Genomic DNA, 27,829 nt, shown 5'->3' with positions numbered 1-27,829 from the left:
TGCACATATGACTACATAAACCACAAATCCGTGCTGAACCCATTTCCTTCTTCTCCCCCAGTTCACGTTAAAAACACTTTTTAAATATGGCGTCGGAACCGGACAAAAGTGAAGAAAATCCCAGGAAACTCAACGTTTCTAAAGATGAAGAGGATAAAAAAGTCGGACCTATTTCATTTGGTTTCAGTAAAACGTTAAATAAATTGAAAACGTCAAGCCATAATCGTGACGAGGCTGGCAAGGGAGAAGAGCGAGATTATTTAACCGGCGTCGAAGGGAAGGAACTGAAAAGGTAGGTGATGTCGCTAGCTAGCTAATGTTAGCTGCACTAATGCTTACTGAAATACTAACATTAGACAAACTTCCTTATAATGTATATTATTAAATGCCTGCTTTTACTACACATGGTTCTCCAGGTGGAAGGGGTACGTTACGCCGAACACTAGTTTACCAGCAGGCGCTTGTGCCACCTCCAGGCCTGGCCTTCATCACCAAGTTCCTGTAAAGCAGGCTTGCATTGAAAGGATACGCTAACTGTGTTTCAAACCGGTTTAAGTTAGATAGTTTGCGTTAGTTATGCAGGTACTACTCCAATATGAGCTGTGCTATTAGCGTCATTTTTATGTATTGAACTACGTTATAGCCAGCTGGCTGTGAAACGTTTGACGGATGATCATCCCCGTAACGTCAGTGTATCAAGTTATGAGTATCTATGTAGTTAAGCAGCTAAAACTACCATTAATGCTATATGGCAGGACATCCTGGTGAACTTGTAACATTAAATTGGCACTTTTATTTTGACTTCATTCTTGTTAAAGTTTGCTATCTGAAAACTATACGTAATACCGCTCAAGCTTATGACCTGTCATCGGGCAAGCAAGTGCAGCATTGCTCCCAGGACAAGAAAACGGTGAAATCACGGATTTAACCAGTTTGCAATGCAATGTTAATTAAGCAGTTAGCGCAGCCCGGCTGCATACCAGTCAGCATAACACAGTCGATGCTTTTCTCTGTAGATCGTGACTTGCGGGTTGGATCTGGTGCAGTTTGCTCCGAGACACTATGCTTTGGATAGGAGCCAGTACGCTTGGACAATCGTTAAAAATACAGCATTTTGAACAGTCTTACCTGTTTGGGAATGCCTAGATATCGGATGACAAATCGCCTAATTTCCACAGTGTAATCTTGGTATATGTGGTAACTTGGCGTCCATAGTCATTGGTTGCATTTTACTGTCTTATGGAGTATGTTGAATCCCGCTATACTCAGCAACACCAGTTTTCCCTTTAACGTTACTCCTGCTCATCCAACAGTCTAACACATTATTTCCGCGCGCATCCACCCACTCGGGACATGTAGGCCTCGAGCTTCAGTAAGCACATTTCGCAGCTCAGATGGAGCACCTGTGCCAAGTTTAACAGCACGGTGGACTGGCGTGGATTTCAAACGACAAACGGAAGTTTTTCGCGTCTGGGACTAAGGTGAACCACATGGACAAAGCTGCGGGTAGGGACACTCGGTCAATTAAAAAAAAAACAATCCCTGTTTGAACCAGCTGAGAAACCAGCTAGTGATGAATACGTTCTTGTTGTCGGCTAAATCGGTAATAAGCGGTCACAACTTGAATAAACGCCAGGGTGCAATATGGGTGTTTCAATACAATTTGTTCATTCTGTTATCGGTGTTATTTGTTCTGTTTAAATTTTTTGCTTGCTCGTACTTTGTGCACATTGTACATGTCTGTTGATCCGCTGAAATATAGCCGCCTTTCTAAAATAGCGCGGGGGTTGTATTTTAGTTGTTATCAGTATTTTAAGATCCATTGTTGTATTGTACTTATTTATCCAATATTTTTCCAGGAAAAACCCCGTTGAGATTGACATCTCTTTCAAGGATGACCTGACACATACACACAGTTATAAAAACAATAGCACAGTGACAAGGCACAAACAGGTTGAGCAAATGTGTTGTATCAATATACAAAGGGTAAAAAAAGGTTAAAAGCAGATGTATTCCTCAGTCATAGTATTACAAATTAACTGTTTAAAATGAGAGAACAGCAGTACTGTAGCCAGATCAAGTTGCTTGTGATTCTGATCCCAGAATTGCTTCAGGGAAATGCACACGCTAAAGCAAATGCAGGTGATTTAATGTTCTGAGTTGGCCAATCGCTTTAGCCCCTCAGCCTAGCCAATGTGCATTGATCTCTGAGGCCTCCTATCAATCAAATGTCTTCCGTGTATCTGTAGTGGCTGCACTGAGGTTCATTCAGTCTGTGAGCTGCTTTGAGTTCTGATTAATCGGTGCTATGAATCCAGTCCGCTGCTTAGTGTTATTAATTAGCGTGGGGGTTGTACGTGCTTGTGTGGTTTGGACTTTCCCATTTGCATGTGTTATTTTACTCACAGGTCTTTTACAATATCAAACATGTATTTCACTGAAATTTTTATTTATTTATTTTGAACCAGGCAGGTACCCATTGATATCATCTGTTTTATATCATCTTTTTATAGCTCTCCCTCCAATCTCTCTCTCTCTCTCCCTCACTCCTTCTCATATCTCTCTCCCCCTTTCTCTCCCCCCTCTCTGTCTCTCTCTGTCTCCATCTCTCCTCGTCTTTCTCCCTCCCCTTGTCTCTCCCCCCCTTTTTTCTGTCCTCTCCTCTCTGTAGCACCAAGCCAGTGGAGAAGGCTAAAGAGCTGATAATCCCCCTAATCAATAAGAACCGCTGGTACAGGCCGGAAGGCTCCAGAAAGGGCACCGGGGAGGATGGCGACCTTCGACCCCCTCAGGAGCAGGATTCCGTGGAGTCCCAGGCGGTCAAGGAGCTCATCGAAGGTCATAATTATGTATTGATGTCGTATCGCTGCGTTGTGGCCGTTGGATGACGGCAGTGAGGGCGATTTTAAGGGCGTGAAACGTGTACGGTGTGAGAACCCGTACGGCGATCTCACCCGGGTCTGCGGTCGGCTGCTCGAAGCGGTCTGACCTGTTCGTCCAGCAGTAAGAAAAAGGACTATGTGAGGAGAGCAGTCTGTGCTCCCTTTCCCGCTGCCACTGTTTTGCTTTTACTGGGGACCGTAGGGGATCCTAAATACATGGGCTCTTAGTGCAATAGCTTTGAAAACTGTAGAAGAATGTAGTGCTGGGAAATCACACCTTTACACAGCTCTAACTCGAATAGAATAGGAAATATCATTTGGCACATAAATAAAGAACTCGTATTTAAATTTTATTCCCCCTCTGAAGGCTCTGGAGTCCTCTTCCCCTGCCTGGCAGAGATTCTTCTGATGTCAGCACTTTGAGATTGCTCCCGCAGGCAGACCTCTTCAGAACGGCTTTTAACCTGTGGTGCAGTGTGTTCCTATAGTCTGGGTTCCTCTGAGGCTCCCTCTTAGGGAATACAATGGGCGTGTTGGGGCCGTCTGGGTAGTGTAGAGGTATAAGCACTCGCCTACCACCGCAGAGACCCGGGTTCAATCCCCGGCTGCGGTACTTCCGGCTTGGTCAAACGTTCCTATGAACACAATTGGCAGTGTTCGCGGGTGGGAAGCCGGTGAGGGTATGAGTCTTGATCGCTGCATTAGTGACTCCTACTGGTTGGTCGGGGCACCTGTTCAGTAGAGAGGGTAGGGGGAGATCCCCTCCCTGAACCTCCGCACACGTTACGCTCTCCCAGTGAAGCTCCTCGCTGTCAGGTGAAAAGAAGCGGCTGGCGACTCCACATGTATCGGAGGCTGGCATGTGGTAGTCTACACCCTCCCCATACCAACAGAGGATAGCGCATCGACCTGGACCGTGATACACACGGGGAATTGGTATAACGACTAAATTGTGAAGAAAATGGGAGAAAAATGGCAACAAAAAAAAAAAAAATGGGGATGTTGAGGGGTATAAAATGGGGGTGTTGAGGTGAATGAAATGGGGGTGTTGAGAAAGCTGAGCGTTCTGTCCCTGTGTTTTGGGTTCAGAGTCCCAGAGGCGGCAGGAGCAGTGGGATAGGGGGGAGCAGGCGGACCCCAACCTGTCCATCCCCCTGCTGATGCAGAACCAGGTCCCGGGCGGAATTGAGGATGGAGACCAGGTCAAGGTTGACCTACGGCCTGAGTCGGTGAGTCGGGTTGAGGGTGTCTGTAGAGACTCAGGTTTAGGAGGAGGGGTGGAGGAGGTCTACAGAGACTCAGGTTTGCGGGGTAGGGGTGAAGGACGTCTGCAGAGACTCAGGTTTAGGAGGAGGGGTGGAGGTCTGTGGAGGCTCAGGTTTGAGGAGCAGGGGTGGAGGAGGTCTGTGGAGGCTCAGGTTTGAGGAGCAGGGGTGGAGGAGGTCTGTACAGACTCCGGTTTGAGGAGCGGGGGTGGAGGAGGTCTGTGGAGGCTCAGGTTTGAGGAGCAGGGGTGGAGGAGGTCTGTGGAGGCTCAGGTTTGAGGAGCAGGGGTGGAGGAGGTCTGTACAGACTCCGGTTTGAGGAGCAGGGGTGGAGGAGGTCTGTACAGACTCCGGTTTGAGGAGCAGGGGTGGAGGAGGTCTGTACAGACTCCGGTTTGAGGAGCGGGGGTGGAGGAGGTCTGTGGAGGCTCAGGTTTGAGGAGCAGGGGTGGAGGAGGTCTGTACAGACTCCGGTTTGAGGAGCGGGGGTGGAGGAGGTCTGTGGAGGCTCAGGTTTGAGGAGCAGGGGTGGAGGAGGTCTGTGGAGGCTCAGGTTTGAGGAGCAGGGGTGGAGGAGGTCTGTGGAGGCTCAGGTTTGAGGAGCAGGGGTGGAGGAGGTCTGTACAGACTCCGGTTTGAGGAGCGGGGGTGGAGGAGGTCTGTTCAAGGGGCAGCGTCATACAAGGGGCAGTCAAGAGCTGGACAGTATGGGTCAGGCTGCATGTGAAAAGGGGCAGTGACTCTTAGCACAAACTGAGTTTGCACGTCCAGCACCTGAGTTTTATTGTAATGGACTACATTTCCCATGTAAAATGTGGTGGTGTTGACTGTCTTTTACTGTATTAGTATTTTCACTGCAAATGGGAAAACTGGTATGGAAATAAAATGCACTGCTATTTGAATTATTTTAATTCAAATACTATACTGCAGTATGGTTTCACTTAAACCAGACCCATTTGTGATGAATATCTGTGTGGGAGGGAGGGGACAGAGGTGTGGAGGGAGAGAGGAAGAGAGAGAGAGAGAGAGGGAGCAGGGGCTGGGGGGGAGGGTGATGGAGAGAGAAGGGGGAAGGGGATGTGGGAGAGCACTTTGCTGACTGCAGCATCTTACCACCAGCCAACCTGAACCGAGATCAACAAGGATGAGAAATTGTGAGATCATTGCACTCGAGTGTGTGAAAGGGAACTGTTTTCTGAGTTTTCTCACATGGGTCTGTCTGTCAGAGGGTGTGTGTGTGTGTGTGTGTCTGAGGATGTGTTTCTGAATCTGTGAATTTAGCATTCTCGTGCCTGGGTGTGCGTGCGTATGTACATGTGTGTGTAGGTAGGTATGCGTGCGTGTGTGTGTGTCACTGAAAGGACACATGCTGGTGTAAGTGAGCCGTTGTTCCTCAATGCTGAAGCCCCCTCCTCACCGCCTCATGCTAATATCAGATGTGCAGAGTCGGCACATTCCCTGTTCTTTCCCAACCTCTCCCTGTCCCTCTCCTTCTCTTTATCTCTCTTTCCCTCTCTCTCTTCCTTGCTCTCCCTTTCTCACACTGTCCCTCTCTCTCTCTTCACTCACTCACTCACTCATCCTGCGTCTTTGTCACACCACTGGGACTTGGGCTTGCCAGGTGTGACTTAAATCCAGTTGCCAGGAAACAAGGGGGTGGGGGCGGGGGGGAGGGTGGGGGATGAACAAAGGGTGGGCAGCTGGCTTTAGCATAGCAGCAGCTTTAGCATTGCTGGCTGTAGTGTCATGTCCTGGCTTTAGCTTAACATCCTGGCTTTAATGTGACGTGCTAGCTTTAGTGTGATGTCCTGGGTATAGTATAATGTGCTGCATATAGATATAACATAATGTGTGTGTGTGTAGTTGGCTTGTGTGTGTAAATGGATTGTGTGTGTAATTGGGTGGTGTGTGCAACTGGGTGGTGTGTGTAATTGGATTGTGTGTCTAATTGAGTTGTGTATTAGTCCACAGCAGCAGACTATGACAGTGTTCCTGTTGAGGCCTATGGGATGGCCATGCTGAAGGGGATGGGCTGGAAGGAAGGAGAGGGCATTGGCAGGACCTTCAAACAGTGAGTTTCACTGGCATTCTCTGCACACTTACCACAGCCATGGGGCATTCCCCACTGCTGTGCTGTTGTACTAACACACTTACCACAGCCATGGGGCTTTCCCCACTGCAGTGCTGTAGCACTAACACACTTACCATAGCCATAGGGCAATCCCCACTGCAGTTCTGTAGCACCAACACACTTAGCATAGCCGTAGGGCAATCCTCACTGCAGTGCTGTAGCACTAACACACTTACCATCCCCACTAACACTTACCACAGCCATAGGGCATTCCCCGCTGCAGTTCTGTAGCACTAACGCACTTAGCATAGCCACAGGAAAAACCCACTTCAGTACTGTAGCACTACCACATTTACCATCCCCACTAACACTTACCATAGCCATAGGGCATTCCCCACTGCAGTTCTGTAGCACTAACACACTTATCATAGCCGTAGGGCAATCCTCACTGCAGTGCTGTAGCAGTAACACACTTAGCATAGCCATAGGGCAATCCCCACTGCAGTTCTGTAGCACCAACACATTTAGCATAGCCATAGGCAAAACCCACTGCAGTGCTGTAGCACTAACACACTTACCATCCCTGCTAACACACTTACCATAGCCATAGGGCATTCCCCACTGCAGTGCTGTAGCACTGACACATTTACCATCCCCACTAACACACTTACCATAGCCATAGGGCATTCCCCACTGCAGTGCTGTAGCACCAACACACTTAGCATAGCCATAGGCAAAACCCACTGCAGTGCTGTAGCACTAACACACTTACCATCCCTACTAACACACTTACCATAGCCATAGGGCATTCCCCACTGCAGTGCTGTAGCACTAACACACTTACCATCCCTACTAACACACTTACCATAGCCATAGGGCATTCCCCACTGCAGTGCTGTAGCACTGACACACTTACCATCCCCACTAACACACTTACCATAGCCATAGGGCATTCCACACTGCAGTGCTGTAGCACTGACACACTTACCACAGCCATAGGGCATTCCACACTGCAGTGATGTAGCACTGACACACTTACCATCCCCACTAACACACTTACCACAGCCATAGGGCATTCCACACTGCAGTGCTGTAGCACTGACACACTTACCACAGCCATAGGGCATTTCCCACTGTAGCGCTGTAGCACTAGCACACTTAACATAGCCATACATAATTTCTCGCACACACACCGTCTCACAGTCACTCACACACACATACACACTCTTACACACACACACACACACACACACACACACTCTCTCTCTCTCTCAGGGTTCCCGTTGCTCTCTCCCTCTCAGGGATGTGAAGCCGATCGAGAACCAGCTGCGTCCGAAGGGTCTGGGCCTGGGAGCCGATCGCTCGGCCCTGAAGGACCTGGAGCCCAGCGGGCCCCGCCGGCCGCCTAAACCGGGCCAGGAGAAGGACAAGGACGAGGAGGCCTTGGTGCTTGGGCCCGGGGGCTGCGTCCTGGTGCAGTCTGGGGCCCACAAGGACCTCTACGGGAAGGTGTGCTAGTTCGTCCAGACCACTCTGTACTCATCCATTAGCTAACTGCTGAAGCTAAGCAGCCATACCGCCCTGCAATGTTCTAATGGCTAATTGCTGAAGCTAATCAGTCAGACCTCCCTGTAATGTTCTAATGCTAACTGCTGAAGCTAAGCAGCCATACCGCCCTGTAATGTTCTAATGCTAACTGCTGAAGCTAAGCAGCCATGCCACCCTGTACCCTTCTCATGTCTAACTGCTGAAGCTAAGCAGCCATACCACCCTGTACCCTTCCCATGTCTAACTGTTGAAGCTAAGCAGCCATACCACCCTGTACCCTTCTCATGTCTAACTGCTGATGCTAAGCAGCCATACCACCCTGTACCCTTCTCATGTCTAACTGCTGACGCTAAGCAGCCATACCACCCTGTACCCTTCTCATGGCTAACTGCTGACGCTAAGCAGCCATACCACCCTGTACCCTTCTCATGGCTAACTGCTAAACCCTGTAACCTCCTCAGGTGTTGATAGGTTTGGTTCCAAACATAAATTCACTGCCTCAGAACAGTGATGAGGGAAATGGTAACCTCTGAAATTGAGAATTTGATTCTGACTGTGTTCTCTCGCTCTCCCTCTCCCTCCCTCCTGTGCTGCTTCTCAGATCGAAGGGGTGGATCCAGACAACGCCCGGCTCATGGTGAAGCTCAGCATTGGTGGGAAGACTGTGACAGTCAGCCAGTATGCCGTGCAATTGGTTGGCCGCAAAGAGTATGACAAGAACAGCAAGGACCTCAGTAAGTTACTGATATCACCCACATTTAATACTGTCTGGTAATTAAATATTTGATAAATGTCTTAACAGGTGTCCTTAATCATACAAAGTGTCTGCGGTAAGATTGTGCAATTGAATATTAACTATGAATTATCTTACATAGTCCGATTTATTTTATTGCTTGAAACAAGAAATTGAAAAATGAATATTTTGTATGAATGTATACATGTATGTGTTTTCTGTATATATGTTTTTGTGTGTGTGTATGTTTGTGTATATATATACGGTTAAATGCAAAAGTATCGGGACAGTGACACAAATTTGTTGTTTTGGGTAGGTACTCCTGCAGTCTGAATTTTAAATAAAACAATGGAAATGAGGTTAAGGTGCGGACTTTATTGTGAGGGAATTCGCATCCATATCATGTGATCCGTGTCAGAATTACAGCCCTTTTTATACATAGTTCCCCCCATTTTAGGAGGGCAAAGGTAATGGGACAAATGAACATAATCAGAAATGAAGTGTTCAGATTTGGAACTTGGTTGTAAATACTTTGCATTCAACGACTGCCTGAAGTCTGCGACCCATAGACATCAGCAGACGCTGGGTTTCTTCCCTGGTGATGCTCTGCCAGGCCTGTACTGTGGCCATCTTCAGTTTCTGCTTGTTCTTGGGGCGTTTTGCCTTCAGTCTTGTCTTCAGCAAGTGAAACGCGTGTTTAGTCGGATTCAACATGGGAGATCTACATGGCCAGTCCAGAACATTCTGATTTTTGACCCTGGAATTTTCAGTCGTTTCGGTTGTTTTACCAGCATGTTTGGGGGTCATTGTCCTGCAGCAAGGTGGATGAGCTTTGAGGCGTTTGGTTGGGCCTGAGCAGATAAGATGTTCCTGTACGCTTCAGAATTCATCCTGCTGCTGCCTCAGCAGTCACATCATCAGAGATGTTCCAGCCAGTTCCAGTGGCAGCCATTCATACCCAAGCCATAACACTCCCATCACCATGTTTCACAGATGAAGAAGGTCCTTTGGATCATGAGCAGTTCCTTTCTTTCGGCACACTTTCCTCTTTCCATTGCATTCATATGGGTTAACATTTGTCTCATCTGTCCATAAAACTTTGTTCCAGCACTGTACAGTTTTTTTAATGTACTTTTTTAGCAAACTCTGAACCAGCTGTTCTTAGGGCTTCCCAATGGCTTGCATCTTGCAGTGAACCCTCTGAGGTTATTCTGGTGTAGTCTTTGACACATCTGTGTCTACATCCTTGTGAGTGTTCTCAATCTGTTCATAGGTTGAAAAGGGCTTTTTCTTAACAATTTGAAGAATTCTTCAGTCATCCACTTCAGTGGTCTTTTCGTGGTCTACCAGGTCATTTGCCGTTGCTGCTTAACAATGTGCGTTCTTGCTGCTTAACAATGTATCAAACAGTTGATTATTCCTGTACCAATGTACCACCAGTGGATTTTAACACTCATGTTTGGCCGTGTCTCTGATCGATTTATTCAGATTTTTCTGCCTCAAAATGGCCTGCTTTACTAGCATTGGCACTTCTTTGGTCCTTGTGTCGAGAGACAACAGCAACAGACTCCAAATGCAAATTCCACACACAGAATCAACTCTAGAACTTTTGTTAGCTTTCTTGTGCATGAACTAATGATGCAAAGACACACAATTGGCCAAGAAGCAGCTGAGCAGCCAACTGTCCAATTGCTTTTGCTCCCCTAAAATGGTGGGACTGTATGAAAAGGGCTGTAATTCCTACACCGATCTCCCAGTTGGAATGTAATTAACCTGAAATTAAAGCTGACAGTCTGCATATATATATATATATATACATATATATATATATATACACACACACGCATATACATATACATATACATACAGGGCCTTTGGAAAGTATTCTGACCACTTAACTTTTTCCACATTTTGTTATGTTACAGCCTTATTCTAAAATTGATTAAATTCGTTTTTATTCTGATCAATCTACACACAATACCCCATATAATGACAAAGCGAAAACAGGTTTTTAGAAAGTTTTGCGGATTTACTTAAAAATAAAAAAAACTGAAACATCACATTTACATGTGAGCAGCTATATCATCTGAGTTTTGACGCAGTACGCTAAGGTGACGTTTTGTTAAGTGTTATGTTTCCATAGATAACATTGGTGCTTTATCTGAGCCAGCAGGTCTCTTCCTCTTCTACCCAAAACAGCATGGCTGCACATTCTGTTTTCTGTAATTAGAGATATGTGTTGTTTTGTACAAACACCCACTCTCTCTCTCACACACACACACACATGCGCACATACACTCGCGCACACACCACGCATATACACACGCACGCATGGGTATACATGCATACACAAACACGCACACTATATGAAATGGAAACACTCATGCTGTGACGTTTGTTTATGCTTATAAGTAGTCCCTGATGTTGTACTGCCGCGTGCACCTCTGTATTGATCAAACTCAGAACTGGGAGGATCCATGCATTTTATGGGGGCACATTGCTCTGGCACACCCCATTGAATTTTTGCTGGGGTCCCCAGCCCTGGTCCTGGAGAGCCACAGGGTCTGCTGGGGTCCCCAGCCCTGGTTCTGGAGAGCCACAGGGTCTGCTGGGGTCCCCAGCACAGAGTTTGATGCGTTTACACTCCTCCCTTATTTGCTTTATGAGAGCAGTGGATCACAGTTAGTTTAACTCACTGCAATTTGTTTCTTGTGTTTCTGAATAGTGTTACAGTTTGTAGCCTTAAAACCCGGAAGTAAGTTCGCATTTTTGAGCCATGGGTTCCCCTCGTCTAAGAGAGTTTCACGTTTTGATTTGCGAGATCAATTTCACTCATTGATATTTTAACCGCGGATTTCGAAGCTGTTATGGACGACAGTGTAGTATAATGGCTAAGGAGTTGGTCTTGTAACCTAAAGGTCGCAGGTTCGATTCCCCCGGTAGGACACTGCCGTTGTACCCTTGAGCAAGGTACTTAACCTGCATTGCTCCAGTATATATCTAGCTGTATAAATGGATGCAATGTAAGTCGCTCTGGAGAAGAGCGTCTGCTAAATGCCTGTAATGTAATGTAATGTAATGTTGTGTGCTTTCATTTAGTATGTTGCTAATCAGTTGCTATATTGAAACTACTATGGCAGTTGCGTGCTGACGGGCTAGTATGGCAACCTGAACGGCGGTTGCCAGAAATGCGACCATTGTAACGGCAACTTGTTAGAAACTTGCTTTTTTAAAGCGCGTAACTGCTTCGAAATTCACGGTCAAGATATTAATGGGTGTAATTTATCTCATAGAACGGAACGTGAAACTCCCTTAGGCGTTCGTTAACCGCAGACGTTATTTTCGGCAGAAAACGAAATCTCTATGGGGGGGAGAAAGCATTGGACATCTGCCGAGGGAACCCATGGCGGAAGAAACGTCTGGGTTGGCCTACAAAAAGTCGTCATCACCGTAACGCTCTATTGGTCGCTGATCTTGAGGTGAAAACGAAGGGCTGGACTCCAGTAGGCTCGATGGTTCTCTTATTTTTAGGATAACACACCGCTTCGTCCGTCTATTTTTAGTTTTGTCTTTTTTCTAACCCCCCTCTTTTCTGCCACAGGTCGTCTCAGCAGAGCCCACAAGGAGAAGGAGAAGGAGAAGGAGAGAGAAAGGGAGAAGGAGAGAGAGCGGGAGAAGGAGAGAGCGGAGCCGAGGAGCAACGGGCAGGAGGAGAAGAGGAAGGAGAGGCATGCGGACAGAGAGAGGGACGGAGGGAGGGATAATCTAAAGAGGAAGCACCAGGAGTGCAGCGGTGAAAGGTAGGACCGTGAATCCCCACCGTACTCCACCGTCTCGTCCTCTGTGGGCGGGGCCAACGGGTGACGCGATTCCAAAGATGTTTTCACAACATCACGACCGTTGAGACGGTTGCCTGCTGCAGCTTTAACTCCAGCTACTCCAGATTGCTTCTTCTAAACAAATAATTTTGCGAACATCGTGTCATTTTCTAAAAACGCCGATATATTTTTACATGTTCTCATGTTTTATGAACTTCCATTTATGTTTTTTTTTCCTCAGTATGAAGTGAAACAGATTTAATGCTCGGTGTGTGATATTGAATATATATGAATGTGAAACCAAGCTAGGGAAAGTCCATAGTAACTGATCCTACAACTGCAGGATATCTGTATGGTAAAGTCTAATACTGCGATATAATAGACTGATATTTGCCATTATACCCATCAGGAGGACATAACCCTATCTGTCTCTGTTATGCAGCTTCATAGGACTGCTCAAATATAAAATATTAATTATCTGACCCTTTCAGTTTCTTTATTTGGGACACACGTACCCTAAGCTCGCTCTTACATATCTACATACTACTCTGCTTTCGTTCCCTGCCCTGCCCATGCCCCGCCTCCATTTATGACATCAGGGAAAAGGCCCTACCGGTGAAGGAGCCTCGTCTTCCCCCGCCCACCCCGTCCTGGCTCCAGAGAGACCTCAGAGTGCGGTTCATTGACAAGACCTTCAAGGGGGGAAAGTACTACAACTCCAAGGTACACAATTTTACACACATGCACACACGCTTGCTTGCTCACACACACTCACACGTACTCTCTCTGTCTCTCATACACACAGCCCAACACACACAAAGACTAACACACACCCCAACTCTCTCTTTCTGTATGCATAATTTTACATTTTGTTAATCCTTGAAGATGTATTTATTGTGAACTAGGGTGGGCGTGTTGGTTGGTTGGTTGGTTGACTGACTGACTGATTGATTGACTGACTGATTGCGCAGATGAGAATAGAGGATGTTCTGACTCCAGACACCTGCGTGTGCCGCACCGAGGAGGGCAGGCTGCTAGAGGGTGAGTACGGAGCGCAGCGGACGCTCGCATGCTTGCTCGCTCACACACACACACTTTTACGCTCCCACACACACACAGCCTCAGTGCCTGCTCCTGTCTGGGGCTGACCCCTCTGTCTGTGTGCAGACGTGAAGCAGAGGATGCTGGAGACGGTGGTTCCCAGGAAGGACTCCGACTTCATCATGGTGGTGACGGGGAAGCACAGGGGGCAGGTCGGTGTTCTGTCGGGGTTGTTTTTGGGGTTCTGTCGGGGTTCTGTCAGTGTTCTGCCCGGGACGTTGCTGACGGGGTCCCTGTTGCCGTGGTTCTGTCCGCAGGTGGGCCGGATCCTGCAGAGGGACAAGGAGAAGTGCCAGGCCCTGGTGCAGCTGGAGAGAGAGGAGGAGCGCGTCCACGCCCTGGACTACGACTCAGTCTGCCACTACGTGGGCGGCGTTGACAACTGAGGCTCCGCCCACCGCTACCCGGGCACCCTCGACAACCGAGGCCCCGCCCACCGCTACCCGGGCACCCTCGACAACCGAGGCCCCGCCCACCACCACTGCACACGCCGCCCCTTCTCCATCTTAACTGTCCATCCACGGAATGGGAGGGGGGTTGGGGGTGGAACGGACGTTCTTTCCTACGCTCGTGCAACCAGCAGGGCCCTCCTTGTATCTGTATGCCCCCCCTCCCCCCACCCCCAGGTAATACAGCTCCAGTGCCCTGCTGGTCTCTATAGGCCCCCCCAGGTAAAAACGGCCACAGTAAAAGCATAATGAATTGGATGAGAAAGTCCCTTAGTAATTAAGACCGTGGTGAACCGATCGGATTAGAGGAGAGGACTCTGAAGGGGGAGGAAATGATGTTCGAAAGTCTTTTTCTTTACAGATGTGCAGTATTGGGTGCTCCGTGAACGGATCGATGTCACCCATTTTACTAAAACTTTACAGAGCTTTCAGTCAGCGACGAGAACAGGTTAACCACCCTGTTACGGTTGCGAATGATATGAAAGTAAAAACTTTGCAAGGAAGGTACAGATTTAAAATTTTCCTGTCAACAAATACACGGTTCTTGTTAATGTGTTGTGCTGTTAATTATTTTATAGTTATTCCATCATGTGAGAGATATTTTTGGTTCAGAATGCTTTTCCTCTTCAGTGAAAAGCTGAAATGACAACATCTGAAATTTTGTTGTGTTCCTCGAAAAGGCTGTATTTGACCAACAAGCTTACTACTGAATAAAATGGATGCATTCGTCTTGACCTCTAGTGGCCGGAGGACTGAATTACAGAGATAGAGTTTTGGGATGGAAATTGCATGCACTGTGTGTCCAGGCAAGAACAGGTGATAGGTGCGCTCTATATTAGGGCTTTCTTAAAGTTGAGCTCTCTTGCCATATACCTGCTCGTTCAGTCTCTCCGTAGATCCTCTCCAGTCATGAGGGGAGTATACGGGAGGGGGGCTGGGCATGCTGGTGTTGGTTGAGCTGGGCATCAGTTGGTGCTGGTGTTGGTTGAGCTGGGCATCAGTTGGTGCTGGTGTTGGTTGAGTGGGGGCATCAGTTATTGCTGGTGTCGGTTGAGCTGGGCATCAGCTGGCACTGGTGTTGGTTGAGCTGGGCATCAGTTGGTACTGGTGTTGGTTGAGCAGGGAATCAGCTGAAGCAGGTTTTTAACAGGTGGAGCACTCTGACCAGACCAGGCTTCCCCCAGAAGCAGTTACACACACTCTCTCTCACACACACACACACAGTATGTGGTCACACAGACATCATTTTCCTTGTAGCCTCTTATTTTTGTATTGTATTTGTAACTTCAGGAGACCTGATGTAATAATGTAAGATTTCATATGGATGTTATTTAATGTTTTTTTTATTATAATAAAATCATTGAAAGACGAAACTCTTGTCGCTGACATGCTTTAAAGCGAAAAGGATCGGGGCTGGAGTTCAGAGGGCAGCCACATGTGATCACCAGACTGCTCGTCTGCAACCCTGACGGGGAGAATATACAGTTGAGCCCAAAAGTTTACATACACCTGGGCTAAAGACATTCAAACTTTTTTTCAAATTTTTCCAGTTCCACTTTTTTCATGTTACCATACATTTCCAAGTCAATTAGGGCATCTACTTCATTTCCATAGGAGGTCATTTCAAAATAATAGCTAAGAGACAGATTTATGTACTATATCAGATTTTCAGTGGGTCAGAAGTTTACATTGACTTTGTTAGTATTTGGTGGCATTGCCTTTTAATTGCTTAACCTGACTTGCCAAAAGAAATGTATGGTAACATGAAATGTGCAGAGTTGTGAAAACTGAGTCTGAATATCTTTAGCCTAGGTGTATGTAAAACGTTGGCCTCAACTGTATTAATACACTTGAGCCTGCACTTAAGCATCAAATAAATTAAGCAAATAGCTGTGTTGTACTGGTTAATTTGAAGTTTTTTGGAATCACGCTCTAATGTCGCAGTAAAAATATGGCAGCTCATCCAACGTCAGATTTAGAGATCACATTCAGCTGAAATCCTGATGGTGAATGAAAGTTAAACTATTGTATAAAGAAAAACATTTCTGCACCAAAAAACGACCTTGTTTTTTCACTTGAAATAGCTAAAATGTTTAAAGAACAGGTTTAAAGCAGACATTATGTAGAAGGGAGATATTGCAACTGCATGAACAGCGGGTTGTCAACATTCAGCTTAAAACAGTACTTGAACTTGATTAACATTCAACAGCTTTGAATAAATTTAAATAATCAACATAACATTACATTTCACAGTAGGGATGTAGCTTTGCCAACTGGATGCTGAAAATAGTGTTGCCTACTCGTACAGTGTGTGTTGCTAACGTCGGTTGTTTTAACTTGACAGACCATTGTAACCACATTGTTCATATCAATGTAAATGTAGAGAATTACCTCAGGGAACAGGCTACTGTATCAAACTTGGCCAGCTGCTAATAATTCATGCCACAGTGCAAATATCCACAGTATCTCTCCCTCACGTAATCAACATAACATTAGGCTTCACAGTGGGGATACAGATAGCTTTGCTAATTTGATGCTGGAAATAATGTTTTAAACAATTGTAGTCACATTCACATCAATGTAGTTGGCGAATAGATAATTAACTCAATGTTGTCTCAGTAACATTTTCTGTCTTGTGCATTCTAAGTACCACCCCCCTTCAACTGCAAGCTGCCAGTATGACATTAAACATTACAGCAGCTGCTTTGATGATTTTTGAAAAGGGTCCCATCCCCCAAACCCCCAGAATTTCTTTGTCAACCACCCCCACCCCCCAGGAGGTATGTTTTTCTCAGGTAAGCTGGAAAGAAGCTCAGACACATTTGAGTTCTTTTTATTTAAAAGCTTAATTCACACATGCCAATAAAGATATGGACAACAGCATTAAAGCAAGTAATAACAAGAGTATCTACAGCATGGGTGTCAAACTCCAGTCCTGGAGGGCCGCAGCGTCTGCAGGTTTAACTCCAGTCCTGGAGGGCCGCAGTGTCTGCAGGTTAACTCCAGTCCTGGAGGGGGCGCTGTGTCTGCAGGTTAACTCCAGTCCTGGAGGGCCGCAGCATATTTGTGGTTTTTTTTTCCATCAGCTGCCAGTTAAGGCCTTGAGAGCAAGGTGTGCAGGCTCTTTACCCAATCAAGGACTTAAATCAAGCACCCATGTTGAAACACACCAAAAGCCAGCAGACACAGGGGGCCTCCAGGACTGGAGTTTGACACCCCTGATCCACAGCACAATTCATTACCAAGAACACTTTCTTTAGCATAGCACAGTGGTGCATTTCAAACGGCAGTTGACAAAACGTTTCAAATTTGCGCAAACTGTGAATCAACACATTCGCAAATGTTGCTGTGTACTGCAGAACACCACCAGGAGGCACCTTCTGACCCAATTCCACTGCTGAAAAGTCCACTCAGCATTTTCAAACAACAAAACAATTCCCAGTCACGTATTTTGTCAAATATAAAAGTATAAAGAATGGTTCCACTGTAATGAGGTTTATTCTGGACTGCTTCGTAAATAACCGAAAGCAGTTTCCTTTCACTGTTAGAACTTAGCATTTTACTGCTAAAAAATGACTAATATTTACAAATATACTACAACATATCTGCTTCCCTCTCCTTAAGCTTGGTGAGCTCGGCGTTGGCCCTCAGAACGGCCCCCGGGCTCGGATACGGCCTCTGCTGGAACAGGGGCCCCGCTGCAGTGGTGTCCGCTCCAGTCTTCGCTTCGTTCCGCTTGGGCAGGCCAGTCGACCACGTTCCCCTGGAAGAGACAGAGGGAGGGCCAAGGTTTGTGAGGGGAAAAAATCGTTTAAACAGGGACTTTGGCCATTCTAAAGTTAATCCGTTTAAGGCCCATTTCATGTTCCCTAGCTGCTGAGGTCACAATGGCTGACTCATGATCTGCCCGTTTGGTAACAAGCAGGAGGTTGGATATCCTACTAAGGTAACCACCCCCTACAATGCCACTCAAACCTGGCTCCGCCCTCCAACACTGAGCCATTTGCAGCTTAATCTTTGCCTTTGGGTTCTTTTTCCATTGCTTTTCACTGACTTGTGGTACTGCAGAGAGAGAGAGCGAGAGAGAGGGAGGGGTATTACCGGGGTGCATCCGAATATGCGCTGGGATCCATGGGGTCCATCTCCTCGCCCTTACGGTCCCTCCCTGAGGAAGAGGAGGGTCAGGTTAGGAACTCAGTATGCGAGGAGACTGTGGGCTCTTTCTAACTGCTTATTTTTAACTCCTTGCATCCTTTCCTAGCTCCTTAGCTCCACCCATCATAGGACACAAAGAAAGGAAGCGAGGAAAGGACGCAAGGACAGAGGAATCGAGGAAACGGGTATTGGGCAAATGGAACGTCCTTGCTCTTTCAAGTGCAAGTTTGAAGCCATTACAGACGTGGGAGATGGCGAGAGGTAGATTTACAGGTCAGTCATTTATACGTCACGCATTCCAAAAAAAATACTTCCACAAAGTATTCACTTGTGTTTCCTTGCTCCTCCCTGTTCCTAGCTCCTTCAAGAAGCATTTAACAGGTCAACTGGAATGAGCCCCATGTCACAGGTCAAGAATGGACCCCTGGGGGACCCCATGGAATAATCTAGCTTTGCCAGAATAGCAAACCATTACTCAAACTAATAGTTCTCCAATAAAGACATCATTTTTAATCATTCAGACACTGCGTTGAAAATCATATTTCTGAAGTTTGTTCCATAAAACATGACGATTACCTGGAAATGTCTATGAATATAGTACACGTAAATTTATTATTATCAAGTGCTGTGGTAATTTTATCGAACCGGTAAAGCAGAGCCACAGAGTGCCACAGTGATGACGTGTTTTTGTAGGTTAACACAGACATTTTCTCCGCCAAGGCTTTGCTCTATTGAAACAACAGCGGTTGTTACGTGCAGGCAGACTAGTATGGAAACTTGGTGGAATGTGACAGTTGTTGTAGATTCAATATATTCTTACAGTAACAATATAACTTGTTAGCAAATTACATTTTTAAAACACATAACAGCTTTGAAATTCACGGTTGAGATATTAATGAGAGTTATGTCGCAGAACAAAGTGCAAATCACTCTAAAGCTCGTGTTAACCACAGATCTTATTTTCTGCAGAAATCAAAATCCCTATGGGAAAAAAGCATTGGAAATCTAGAGGGATCCCATGGCTCAAAAATGCTAATTCACTTCCGGGTTTTGGGACTACAAACTGTGGCACTCTTTACAGAATCTTTACAGAAACTTTCCTGAACTGATAGGAGAAAGTGGCAAAGGAGCCACATGCTTTAACTAAACTGAACCAATCACTGCACTTCAGTTTAGACTGAACCAATCACTGTGCTTCAGTTCAAAGAGCAAAGTCTGAATGACAGCTGATTGTAGCTCCACTCCCACATGTTGAGGTTCATGAAACCGTTCCATCACTGCCTGTCCACACTGTAACCCAGTTTGATGCGTTTGTGCCTGTGTCGGCCCAGGACTCCGGTGCTGTACCTCTCTTCCCCTTCCCATAGGGGGCGATGTCGTCTCTGCGCTGCTGCCGCCTCTCCCTCACGTCCTCCCGGTCTCGGTCTCTTTCTCGGTCCCGGTCTCTGTCGCGGTCACGCTCCCTCTCCACCTTCTCAAACAGCTTCTCCCCTCGCTCCTCTCCACCCTCGATCGCTGCACAAGGTTAGGAGCGAAACAGAGATATAGCGCAATTTACAGACAGCCTGTCTCACAGAGCACACTGTACAGCGCCACTTACAGACAGCCTGTCTCACAGAGCACACTGTATAGCACCATTTACAGACAGCCTGTCTCACAGAGCACACTGTATAGCGCTATTTACAGACAGCCTGTCTCAGAGCACACTGTATAGCACCATTTACAGACAGCCTGTCTCACAGAGCACACTGTATAGCGCCATTTACAGACAGCCTGTCTCAGAGCACACTGTACAGCGCCATTTACAGACAGCCTGTCTCTCAGAGCACACTGTATAGCACCATTTACAGACAGTTGGAAAAAAAACACATTTGTGCCAATCTTAACCACTTTAAAGGCAGTGCTGAAATGATTATCACAATAAACACAAACATACTGGCTAGCAAAAAGGTAAGACTATGTTGTACACAACAAACCCTGATCCCTGAACATTCAAATTAATGCCCAATGCCAGAGACTGGGACTGTATAGTTCAGTAGAACCCCCATGTTTAGATATTCCCCGTGTAAGACATTCCCTGTTCGTCACGTAACCCGCGACAGTTTCACAGAAGAATGGCCGGTAATTTTTTCCGAGGATGCCCTGTTATCCATGAGCCAGCTTGAGCAGTCCCAGTTTGTCAGAACTGACTGTTTCATTACTTCAGAAAACTCGTTTTCACAGACATCCACAAAAAGCTGCTAGGTAGCATCATTGGGCCAGGAGATATTGATGCACAAAAAACTCACAGATTGACTGTTAATTCTCATTTACTCTTGCCTTATCTGGCATAGTACCGCACCTCGTAGTCTCTTTGCGGCCTTGGTAATCACAGAAGCAGGGTCATTCGGAGATAGCCAGCAGACTAAGTCAGTTTCCACATTCCAGTAATATGGTAGACCACTGAGGAGAAAAAGAGATAGACGTAGCTTTTATTAACGGTAGTGTGCAAAGACGTGATGAGAAACTGAACAACTGTGAGAAACTGGCAACAGTGCCAGGAAAACACAGGGCCTGACAGTAATGAAGAGACATCTTACCAAGCAGGGTCAAACACTTTGTACCAGTTAGAAGGTAAATTCTCAGATCTGGTGGCCTCGTAGTCTACGTTGTTGTCGTCATAGTCTTCAGCGATAATCTCTTCTTCCGCTTCTAAAAGGGAAAACATGCTTAATATGCGCTGGAAACCGATCCCTGGCATTTTAAACTGGATTCTGAATGCACACGATAGACACAAATTACGATACACAATACATAAAAAGTGGATGTGCACAGCACATGTTGATTACCATTTTTGTTTTTGACTTAAATGCGTATGTGAGTGCGAAAAACAAGGGTAAATTACCGTGATCAGACTGTTTTAATATTCCTCTCTTGGCCAGACGAGCCAATAAAGCAGGGGGCAGCGGCATCCTTGCTAAGAAAAAAAAATTATTAAATTGTTTTATTTTTAAAATGACATCTCGTAACCTTCTAAATGATCGACCCAGCCTGACATAGACCATGTTCAATCAGTTTACGGCATATAGTCTCTAATAAATGTATATCATAAAGACTGAGTTTTGAATCGCACCACGCACACTCCTGTTTTCAGTAAACTTCTAAAAACGAGGATACAATATAACTTTATGAAGCTAGTTAGGACTGCCAATTCTGAAGTTCAAAACTGACACCATCTTCATGTTGTAGCTGGATGAACAGGTAGCAAGCTACATTCGTACGAACTAAATAACTTTAATGCAACCTAAACTAAACGTTTTCAAACAGAAGAAATGCGCACTCTCGTGCAATTTTCCCATACATTATCCGTTCGCAGTTTACAACAGAGGCTAGCTCGGTAGAAAATATATATTTTTGGGTTAGCTAGTCCCAAAAAAGGCTTAAACTCTAAAATAGTGAAACACAATTTCAATAAGTTCACGTTACTATAGAAATAGTGCATAAATGTTACAAAGTATTTACCTTTATTTAATGTAAGCAGGTAACTGCAAAGCGACTCAACGCACACAGACACATATGTCCCTTAAAAATGACGTGTAATTAGGAAAGACGTCAACGTGAATATCACAGCCAATCGTCGTTCGCATGCGAAACCAACCAGAGTTCTGTTGTAGTATAGGTGCACCTCAAAACCAACTGTTTCAGTTAATACCAAATTAATTGGGTAGTGGATATGTGTTTAAACGAATGTCTATGTGTGATGTAAGTTAGCAATGACTGAATATGTGCAGCGGGTACATTAAACGGACATTCCCAAAATAACCACAACAGCCATAGACATATATACAACAACCCCCATTTGACTGAACCCCTTATATCCGTCTCAACTGAATGACCTCACATACCTAGCGGTCCAATATGGAGGAGTACGCTCGAGAGCCCTGGTAAATAAAACTGATACATTTACTAGCTGTCGTGCCGGACATGGATAGAATCTCGGAAGTTTCGTGTGTGAACGCATCATGTTTTCTCAGAACGTATTTTATAAATGACTCAAAGCTTGTAGTACAGGGAGTAACATTTATTTGTCCTTACCACTTAATTTTAGAGCTAGCTAAATTGGTTGCATTAGCTAGCTTGTTTATCTTTTGAACTAGCCAGGTGTAGTGAAACAGTGAGTTTGACTGATGTTACACCGTTGAGTGATGTGAAAATACCTGCAAGAACACCGGGCTCAGGGCGTTGTCTGCCGCCTTGTTGTTTTAGCTAGCAAAATAAGTCACACAACTTCTTATTATAAACGTCTGCTTGTGAATAAAATGCTGTAGTGACACGCTGTAGTCACCCGCAAACATGTCCCTTATTGTTTACCTTTCCCAGACACTATACCTGACAAGGGAAGCAGGGTTGTTGCTGACGAAAAATGCGTATTGTCCCCAATAACAGGTTTAACCAGTCATCCACGAGTTAACAAATTTAGTATATAAAGTCGATAGGAAAGTCTTAGTGGGTCGCCAACTGCAACTCTAAACTTTGTCGTGATCAGCTGTGCGGCCTGTCCTGTTCTGCCATCGTCGTGACATGACGTGAGATCATGAAGTGATAATATTGTTAATACAAAATGACCACATAAAATGATAATGTAATGAATCTCTCTTACGTTTTTAGTATGTTCATGTATGCCCTCCTCCCTTATATTTTGGTATGTGTCTGTTTTCCCTGTATTTGTTTTTTAAAATGTCTTTTGCATCACACTGTGTGAACATGTGGCCTCTCCACCCAGTCCCTGGAGGATCGTAGATGACTGCGGCGGTGCGTTTACCATGGGGGCCATCGGTGGTGGCGTCTTCCAGTCAATTAAAGGCTTCCGGAACGCACCGATGGTGAGTCCCAGTTCATTCATGTCTGACAATGCATTTCCCACAGCTGGGAGCACTGACATGGAAAGAAAAGCACACTGGCATAACCAGCCCTGGTCCTGAAGAGCTACAGGGTCTGCTGGGGTCCCAAGCACTGGTCCTGGAGAGCCGGTCCTGGAGAGCCGCAGGGTCTGCTGGGGTCCCCAGTCCTGGTCCTGGAGAGCCGCAGGGTCCGCTGGGGTCCCCAGCCCTGGTCATGGGCTGGCATTCAATAAATCAGTTGGGTACACAGTTATCTCACCTCACCTAGTTTCTCAGGTCTAAAGTCATTACTGATTTTATGGAGAAAACAAAAGTCAGTAGAACCTGTGGCTCTCCACCTCCAGGGTCAGCCATCCCCTGCACTGCAGTTGATTTTAACCCTGATGTAATCGTGTTTATTGCATCAACAGAATGTTTCAGCATCTGTAAAGCCGTGTGAGTATGGGCTGTAGTAAATTCCAGTGATGTACACTGTGATTGGAGGATGCTCTGTTAAAGGGCTGCAGTAAAATGTGTGTTTTTGTGTGTGTTCTGGTCCGTGCAGGGCGTACGCCACAGGCTGAAAGGCAGTGCCAACGCTGTGAGGGTCAGAGCTCCGCAGATAGGAGGTGAGAAATTCCGCCTTCTCTCTTCTGTCTGGTGCGTTCGGCTGCTGCTATAGCAACTGCCTCCTAGAAACAGGGGGGGTTGTGGTACGGCCCACTGTAGGGCAGATGAAGAGCATGTGTGAGAGGCCTTAATCCTCTTCCAAAAGGCAAGTGTGCAGGTACTTGTGCATTTGGCAATGTTTGCTCCCATGCAGGTGTACGTGTGCTGCCATGCATTCGTACAGGTGTGTAAAGGTGAGCACTGCACTCCACAAGTGTGAGTGTGCTGTACGAACTGAACAGACCTGGGACAAATATGTATTTGTTTTGGATTCAAATACTTTTCTGTGCTCTGTTGATCTTGCCTGGTGTAATTGAGCCTGCCAGTATGACCAGAAGGCATGGTTTGCACTTGGTTTGAGAGTATTTCATTGGTTCCAATACACCAGACAAGATCAGTAAAGCATAGAAAAGTATTTGAATCCAAAACAAATACGTATTTGACCCAGGTCTGGTGATGCATCAATGTGTGCTACAATTTCCCCAGCTTCCAGCTGTGCAGGAGTGAATCTGGGGAGTTTCTATGGAAATTGCTTTTCTGTACTTGCCTTTTGGAACAGTTTTTGATATGTCAGTCACAAACTCATAAGCACTTCAGGTCATTTGAAATAATGAGAGCACAGCCTAGGTGTTAATGCAATAAGCCCAGATCCTAAGAGTTATTTTTACAGCTTAGTAGTGATATAACACATCGCGGATATGGTAATTAATAACTTTGGGTTTTTAACAGAGGCAGTGGAGATGTGACTGGATAAGACAGTGTGGTGCTGTTATATGACTGGATAAGACAGTGTGGTGTTGTCAGGTGATTGGATAAGGCACTGGGGTGTTGTTATGTGATTAGATAAGGCAGTGTGGCACTGTTATGTGATTGGATAAGGTAGCCGTGCTATCCCTGTGCGCAGTGTAAAGCTGAGCGTTCATAGCTCCGTTGTCCTCCCCAGGCAGCTTTGCCGTGTGGGGGGGTCTCTTCTCCACCATCGACTGCGGCCTGGTGCGTCTCCGTGGGAAGGAGGACCCCTGGAACTCCATCGCCAGCGGGGCCATGACTGGGGCAGTGCTCGCATCTCGCAGTCAGTCTGAGGATTATCTACTGCCAAAGCCCACCCCTGTCCATCCGTCTGTCCTTCTCTACATCTTCTGCTCCATTACCCACCCCTGTCCTTCTCTACAGCTTCTGCTCCATTACCCACCCCTGTCCTTCTCTACATCTTCTGCTCCATTACCCACCCCTGTCCACCTCTCTGTCCTTCTCTACAGCTTCTGCTCCATTACCCACCCCTGTCCACCTCTCTGTCCTTCTCTACATCTTCTGCTCCATTACCCACCCCTGTCCACCTCTCTGTCCTTCTCTACAACTTCTGCTCCATTACCCACCCCTGTCCACCTCTCTGTCCTTCTCTACATCTTCTGCTCCATTACCCACCCCTGTCCACCTCTCTGTTCTTCTCTACAGCTTCTGCTCCATTACCCACCCCTGTCCACCTCTCTGTCCTTCTCTACATCTTCTGCTCCATTACCCACCCCTGTCCACCTCTCTGTCCTTCTCTACATCTTCTGCTCCATTACCCACCCCTGTCCACCTCTCTGTCCTGCTCTACATCTTCTGTTTCACTACCCGTCCCTGTCCACCTGTCTGTCCTTCTCTACATCTTCTGTTTCGCTACCTGTCCCTGTCCACCTGTCTGTCCTTCTATACATCCTCTTTTTCACTACCCATCCCTGTCCACCTGTCTGTCCTTCTGTACATCTTCTGTTTCACTACCTGTCCCTGTCCACCTGTCTGTCCTTCTGTACATCTTCTGTTTCACTACCTGTCCCTGTCCACCTGTCTGTCCTTCTATACATCCTCTTTTTCACTACCCATCCCTGTCCATCTCTCTGTCTTTCTTTACATGCTCTTTCACTACCCATCCCTGTCCATCTTTCTGTCCTTCTCTACATCCTGTTTCACTACCTGTCCCTGTCCATCTCTCTGTCCTCTCTGCATCCTCTGTTTCACTGCCCATCCCTGTCAACCTCTCTGTCCTCTCTGCATCCTCTGTTTCACTACCTTTCCCTGTCCATCTCTCTGTCCTTCTCTACATCTTCTGTTTCACTACCCGTCCCTGTCCACCTGTCTGTCCTTCTATACATCCTCTTTTTCACTACCCATCCCTGTCCATCTTTCTGTCCTCTCTGCATCCTGTGTTTCATTACCCATCCCTGTCCACCTCTCTGTCTTTCTCTACATCCTCTGTTTCACTGCCCATCCCCGTCCACCTCTCTGTCTTCTCTGCATCCTGTTTCACTACCTTTCCCTGTCCGTCTCTCTGTTCTTCTCTACATCCTCTGCTTCACCACCCACACCTGTCCATCTCTTCGTCCTTCTCTGCATCGTGTCTGCCGTGTAACCTTTTACCTGTTACTCCATTGGTCCTGGAAGGCTGTAGGGTCTGCTGGTTTTTCTTGGCACTCAATTGACCAAATAAATGCACTTTATTACAAGTTATAAGTTAATTCATCTCACTTGCTGGCTGGTAACTGTAGTTTCTCTGTCTGTCTCTCTCTCAGGTGGTCCGCTGGCGATGATGGGCTCGGCGATGATGGGGGGGATTCTGTTGGCTCTGATCGAGGGCGTTGGGATCCTGCTCACCAGATACACAGCACAGCAGTTTCAGAACAGTGAGAGACGGAGGGAGGGAGGGAGGGAGGGAGGGAAGGACAGGATTCAAGGCAGCGAAGGAGGGAGGGAGAGGGGGGATAGAGGGAGACAGAAATGAGACCAGCATCTTTTTTGAATGAAGGATGTTGCAGTTCACCAAGCTAAGTTACTGATGAAGGTATATTAGTGCTATGCCATGTTGCTCATGGGGAAACCATTGTCATCGCAGAGTTTCAAAGAATACTCATTTATGAGGTTTGAATTTAGCAGTAATTAATGGGAAGTGTATACACAGTAAAATCTTCAGTGCTAGTTCAACTCTTGTGTGTTTATAGGAGTCCACAAGGGATAAAAACATATTCTTCCTTTTAAGATGTCCTTGATCAGTGTAAAATATGCTCTATCAGTGTAAAATGCACTCTGTCAGAGTAAAACGTACTCTAACGTGACAGTAGTTGACGTAGCAATATCCATTTTATTGGGTTAGTACAGAGTCAACCGTTACAGTTATATGTATGAAATACATGTAGCCATTTGTAAAGTTAGCGGCTAACAGTAATTAATGCCTGTCTCTGTCCGCTCCAGTGAGCCCCCTTGTGGACGATCCCAGCCAGCTGCCGCCGAAGGACCCGGACCACCAGGGGGGCCGTGGGTTCGGACAGTACCAGTAGCACCACGGGCTAGAACTCCAACCTGGGCCCGTCTGTGCACTCCCTGACCTAATCAGTCTGACAGGAAAGGGGAAGGGGCCACTGTACAGGCTGCTGATCAGAAGACACTAATCTGCACCGATCTCCCGCAGACACGGAGGCCAATTGCTATTCATTTGTATTTATTTGCACATTGATTAAGTGAGCGTAAGTGCGTCTGGCTCTGGGTTTGGACTAGTCAGTACTGTATTTTCATGTTCATCATACTTGTACAGCCGATATTATTGTCCAGTATGTGAAGCTTAATCTCAGTTTGTAAGGAGGGCGTTTCATCGTCAGGTTTAAACAGTCTGTTCAGGAACCGTCTTTCACTACAAGCGTTTAATGAATTTTATACAGGACTCAGGAATCATTTCTGTACTGAGGAATTAATGCATGAGTTTATACGTTTTTCTTCCCACAACATTGGGCGCTAAAAATCTGTATCGTCAGGTTTTCACCGTCCTGTTTGATTTAAAGGGAATTTGAGGTGTGATGCGCTATGCAATATAGATATAAAATCGTGGGAAAAAAGGAGAGTGTTGTTGCTGGGTACTGTTCTGTTAACTGAAGCCTCTGTCTTTCTGCCACGAGGGTTTGAATATCCCAATTCCCTCATCCTGTTCTCTAGTATTTCTTCTCTCTCTGTTGGCTCTTGTCTGTAAAAAAGCATCAGAGGAGGACCAGCTGAATTTTGAAATGAGTGTACATAATGTTTATCAGTGAGTGTAAAGTCGCCCAACCTACAAAAGATACATATTAATGTAATGTAATTTTGATTACTTTATTTATGGTACAGCAAAGAAAAAACAATGTTTTTAAGGAATAAAAGAGTTTCATGGTGAAAGTTTGGGCCTAGTTGTTTTTATTCTGTGCTATTATTTTACACCCCACAGCCATTCTGAATGTCTGTGTCATGTACCACATTTTACCTGTTTTCTCTTTGA

General features: G+C 46.1%; 4 protein-coding genes across 5 annotated transcripts in view; 2 read left to right on the top strand and 2 right to left on the bottom strand.

The window, feature by feature from the left end:
• The window catches only part of LOC118211048 (membrane-associated guanylate kinase, WW and PDZ domain-containing protein 1), an 84,826-nt gene extending 83,386 nt beyond the window's left edge, over nucleotides 1-1,440 (bottom strand). The window contains exon 1 of the mRNA XM_035387786.1: nucleotides 1,129-1,440. The gene's annotated coding sequence lies outside the window, so the exon portion shown is untranslated. The remainder of the gene's footprint in view (nucleotides 1-1,128) is intronic.
• On the top strand, nucleotides 48-15,240 carry gpkow (G patch domain and KOW motifs). Its single transcript, XM_035387788.1, has 11 exons — nucleotides 48-292; nucleotides 2,672-2,838; nucleotides 3,972-4,111; nucleotides 6,112-6,218; nucleotides 7,520-7,727; nucleotides 8,368-8,500; nucleotides 12,101-12,299; nucleotides 12,917-13,040; nucleotides 13,289-13,358; nucleotides 13,485-13,570; nucleotides 13,676-15,240. Exons 1-11 carry the CDS (start codon nucleotides 87-89, stop codon nucleotides 13,802-13,804), a joined length of 1,569 nt encoding a protein of 522 aa, XP_035243679.1. The 5' UTR covers nucleotides 48-86; the 3' UTR covers nucleotides 13,805-15,240.
• Nucleotides 15,241-16,684: 1,444 nt separating this feature from the next.
• pqbp1 (polyglutamine binding protein 1) lies at nucleotides 16,685-21,843 on the bottom strand. 2 transcript variants are annotated; one of them, XM_035389236.1, is made up of 7 exons: nucleotides 21,524-21,843; nucleotides 20,907-20,974; nucleotides 20,602-20,713; nucleotides 20,364-20,464; nucleotides 19,370-19,537; nucleotides 17,969-18,032; nucleotides 16,685-17,630 (listed from the first exon to the last, which is right to left on the bottom strand). In XM_035389236.1, exons 2-7 carry the CDS (start codon nucleotides 20,971-20,973, stop codon nucleotides 17,462-17,464), a joined length of 681 nt encoding a protein of 226 aa, XP_035245127.1. In that variant the 5' UTR covers nucleotide 20,974; nucleotides 21,524-21,843; the 3' UTR covers nucleotides 16,685-17,461. The 2 variants fall into 2 exon arrangements, with proteins under 2 accessions (XP_035245127.1, XP_035245126.1); XM_035389235.1 differs by having other exon boundaries at nucleotides 20,907-20,978; nucleotides 21,524-21,841.
• On the top strand, nucleotides 21,823-27,732 carry timm17b (translocase of inner mitochondrial membrane 17 homolog B (yeast)). Its single transcript, XM_035389237.1, has 6 exons — nucleotides 21,823-21,945; nucleotides 22,785-22,884; nucleotides 23,447-23,510; nucleotides 24,494-24,622; nucleotides 26,103-26,213; nucleotides 26,779-27,732. Exons 1-6 carry the CDS (start codon nucleotides 21,920-21,922, stop codon nucleotides 26,862-26,864), a joined length of 516 nt encoding a protein of 171 aa, XP_035245128.1. The 5' UTR covers nucleotides 21,823-21,919; the 3' UTR covers nucleotides 26,865-27,732.
• The last annotated feature ends 97 nt before the right edge of the window (nucleotides 27,733-27,829 follow it).

Source organism: Anguilla anguilla, chromosome 13 (assembly GCF_013347855.1).
Source record: "Anguilla anguilla isolate fAngAng1 chromosome 13, fAngAng1.pri, whole genome shotgun sequence".
NCBI lineage: Eukaryota > Metazoa > Chordata > Actinopteri > Anguilliformes > Anguillidae > Anguilla > Anguilla anguilla.
Note: the sequence above shows the minus strand (reverse complement) of the source record. Positions and strands in the feature narration are given on the sequence as shown.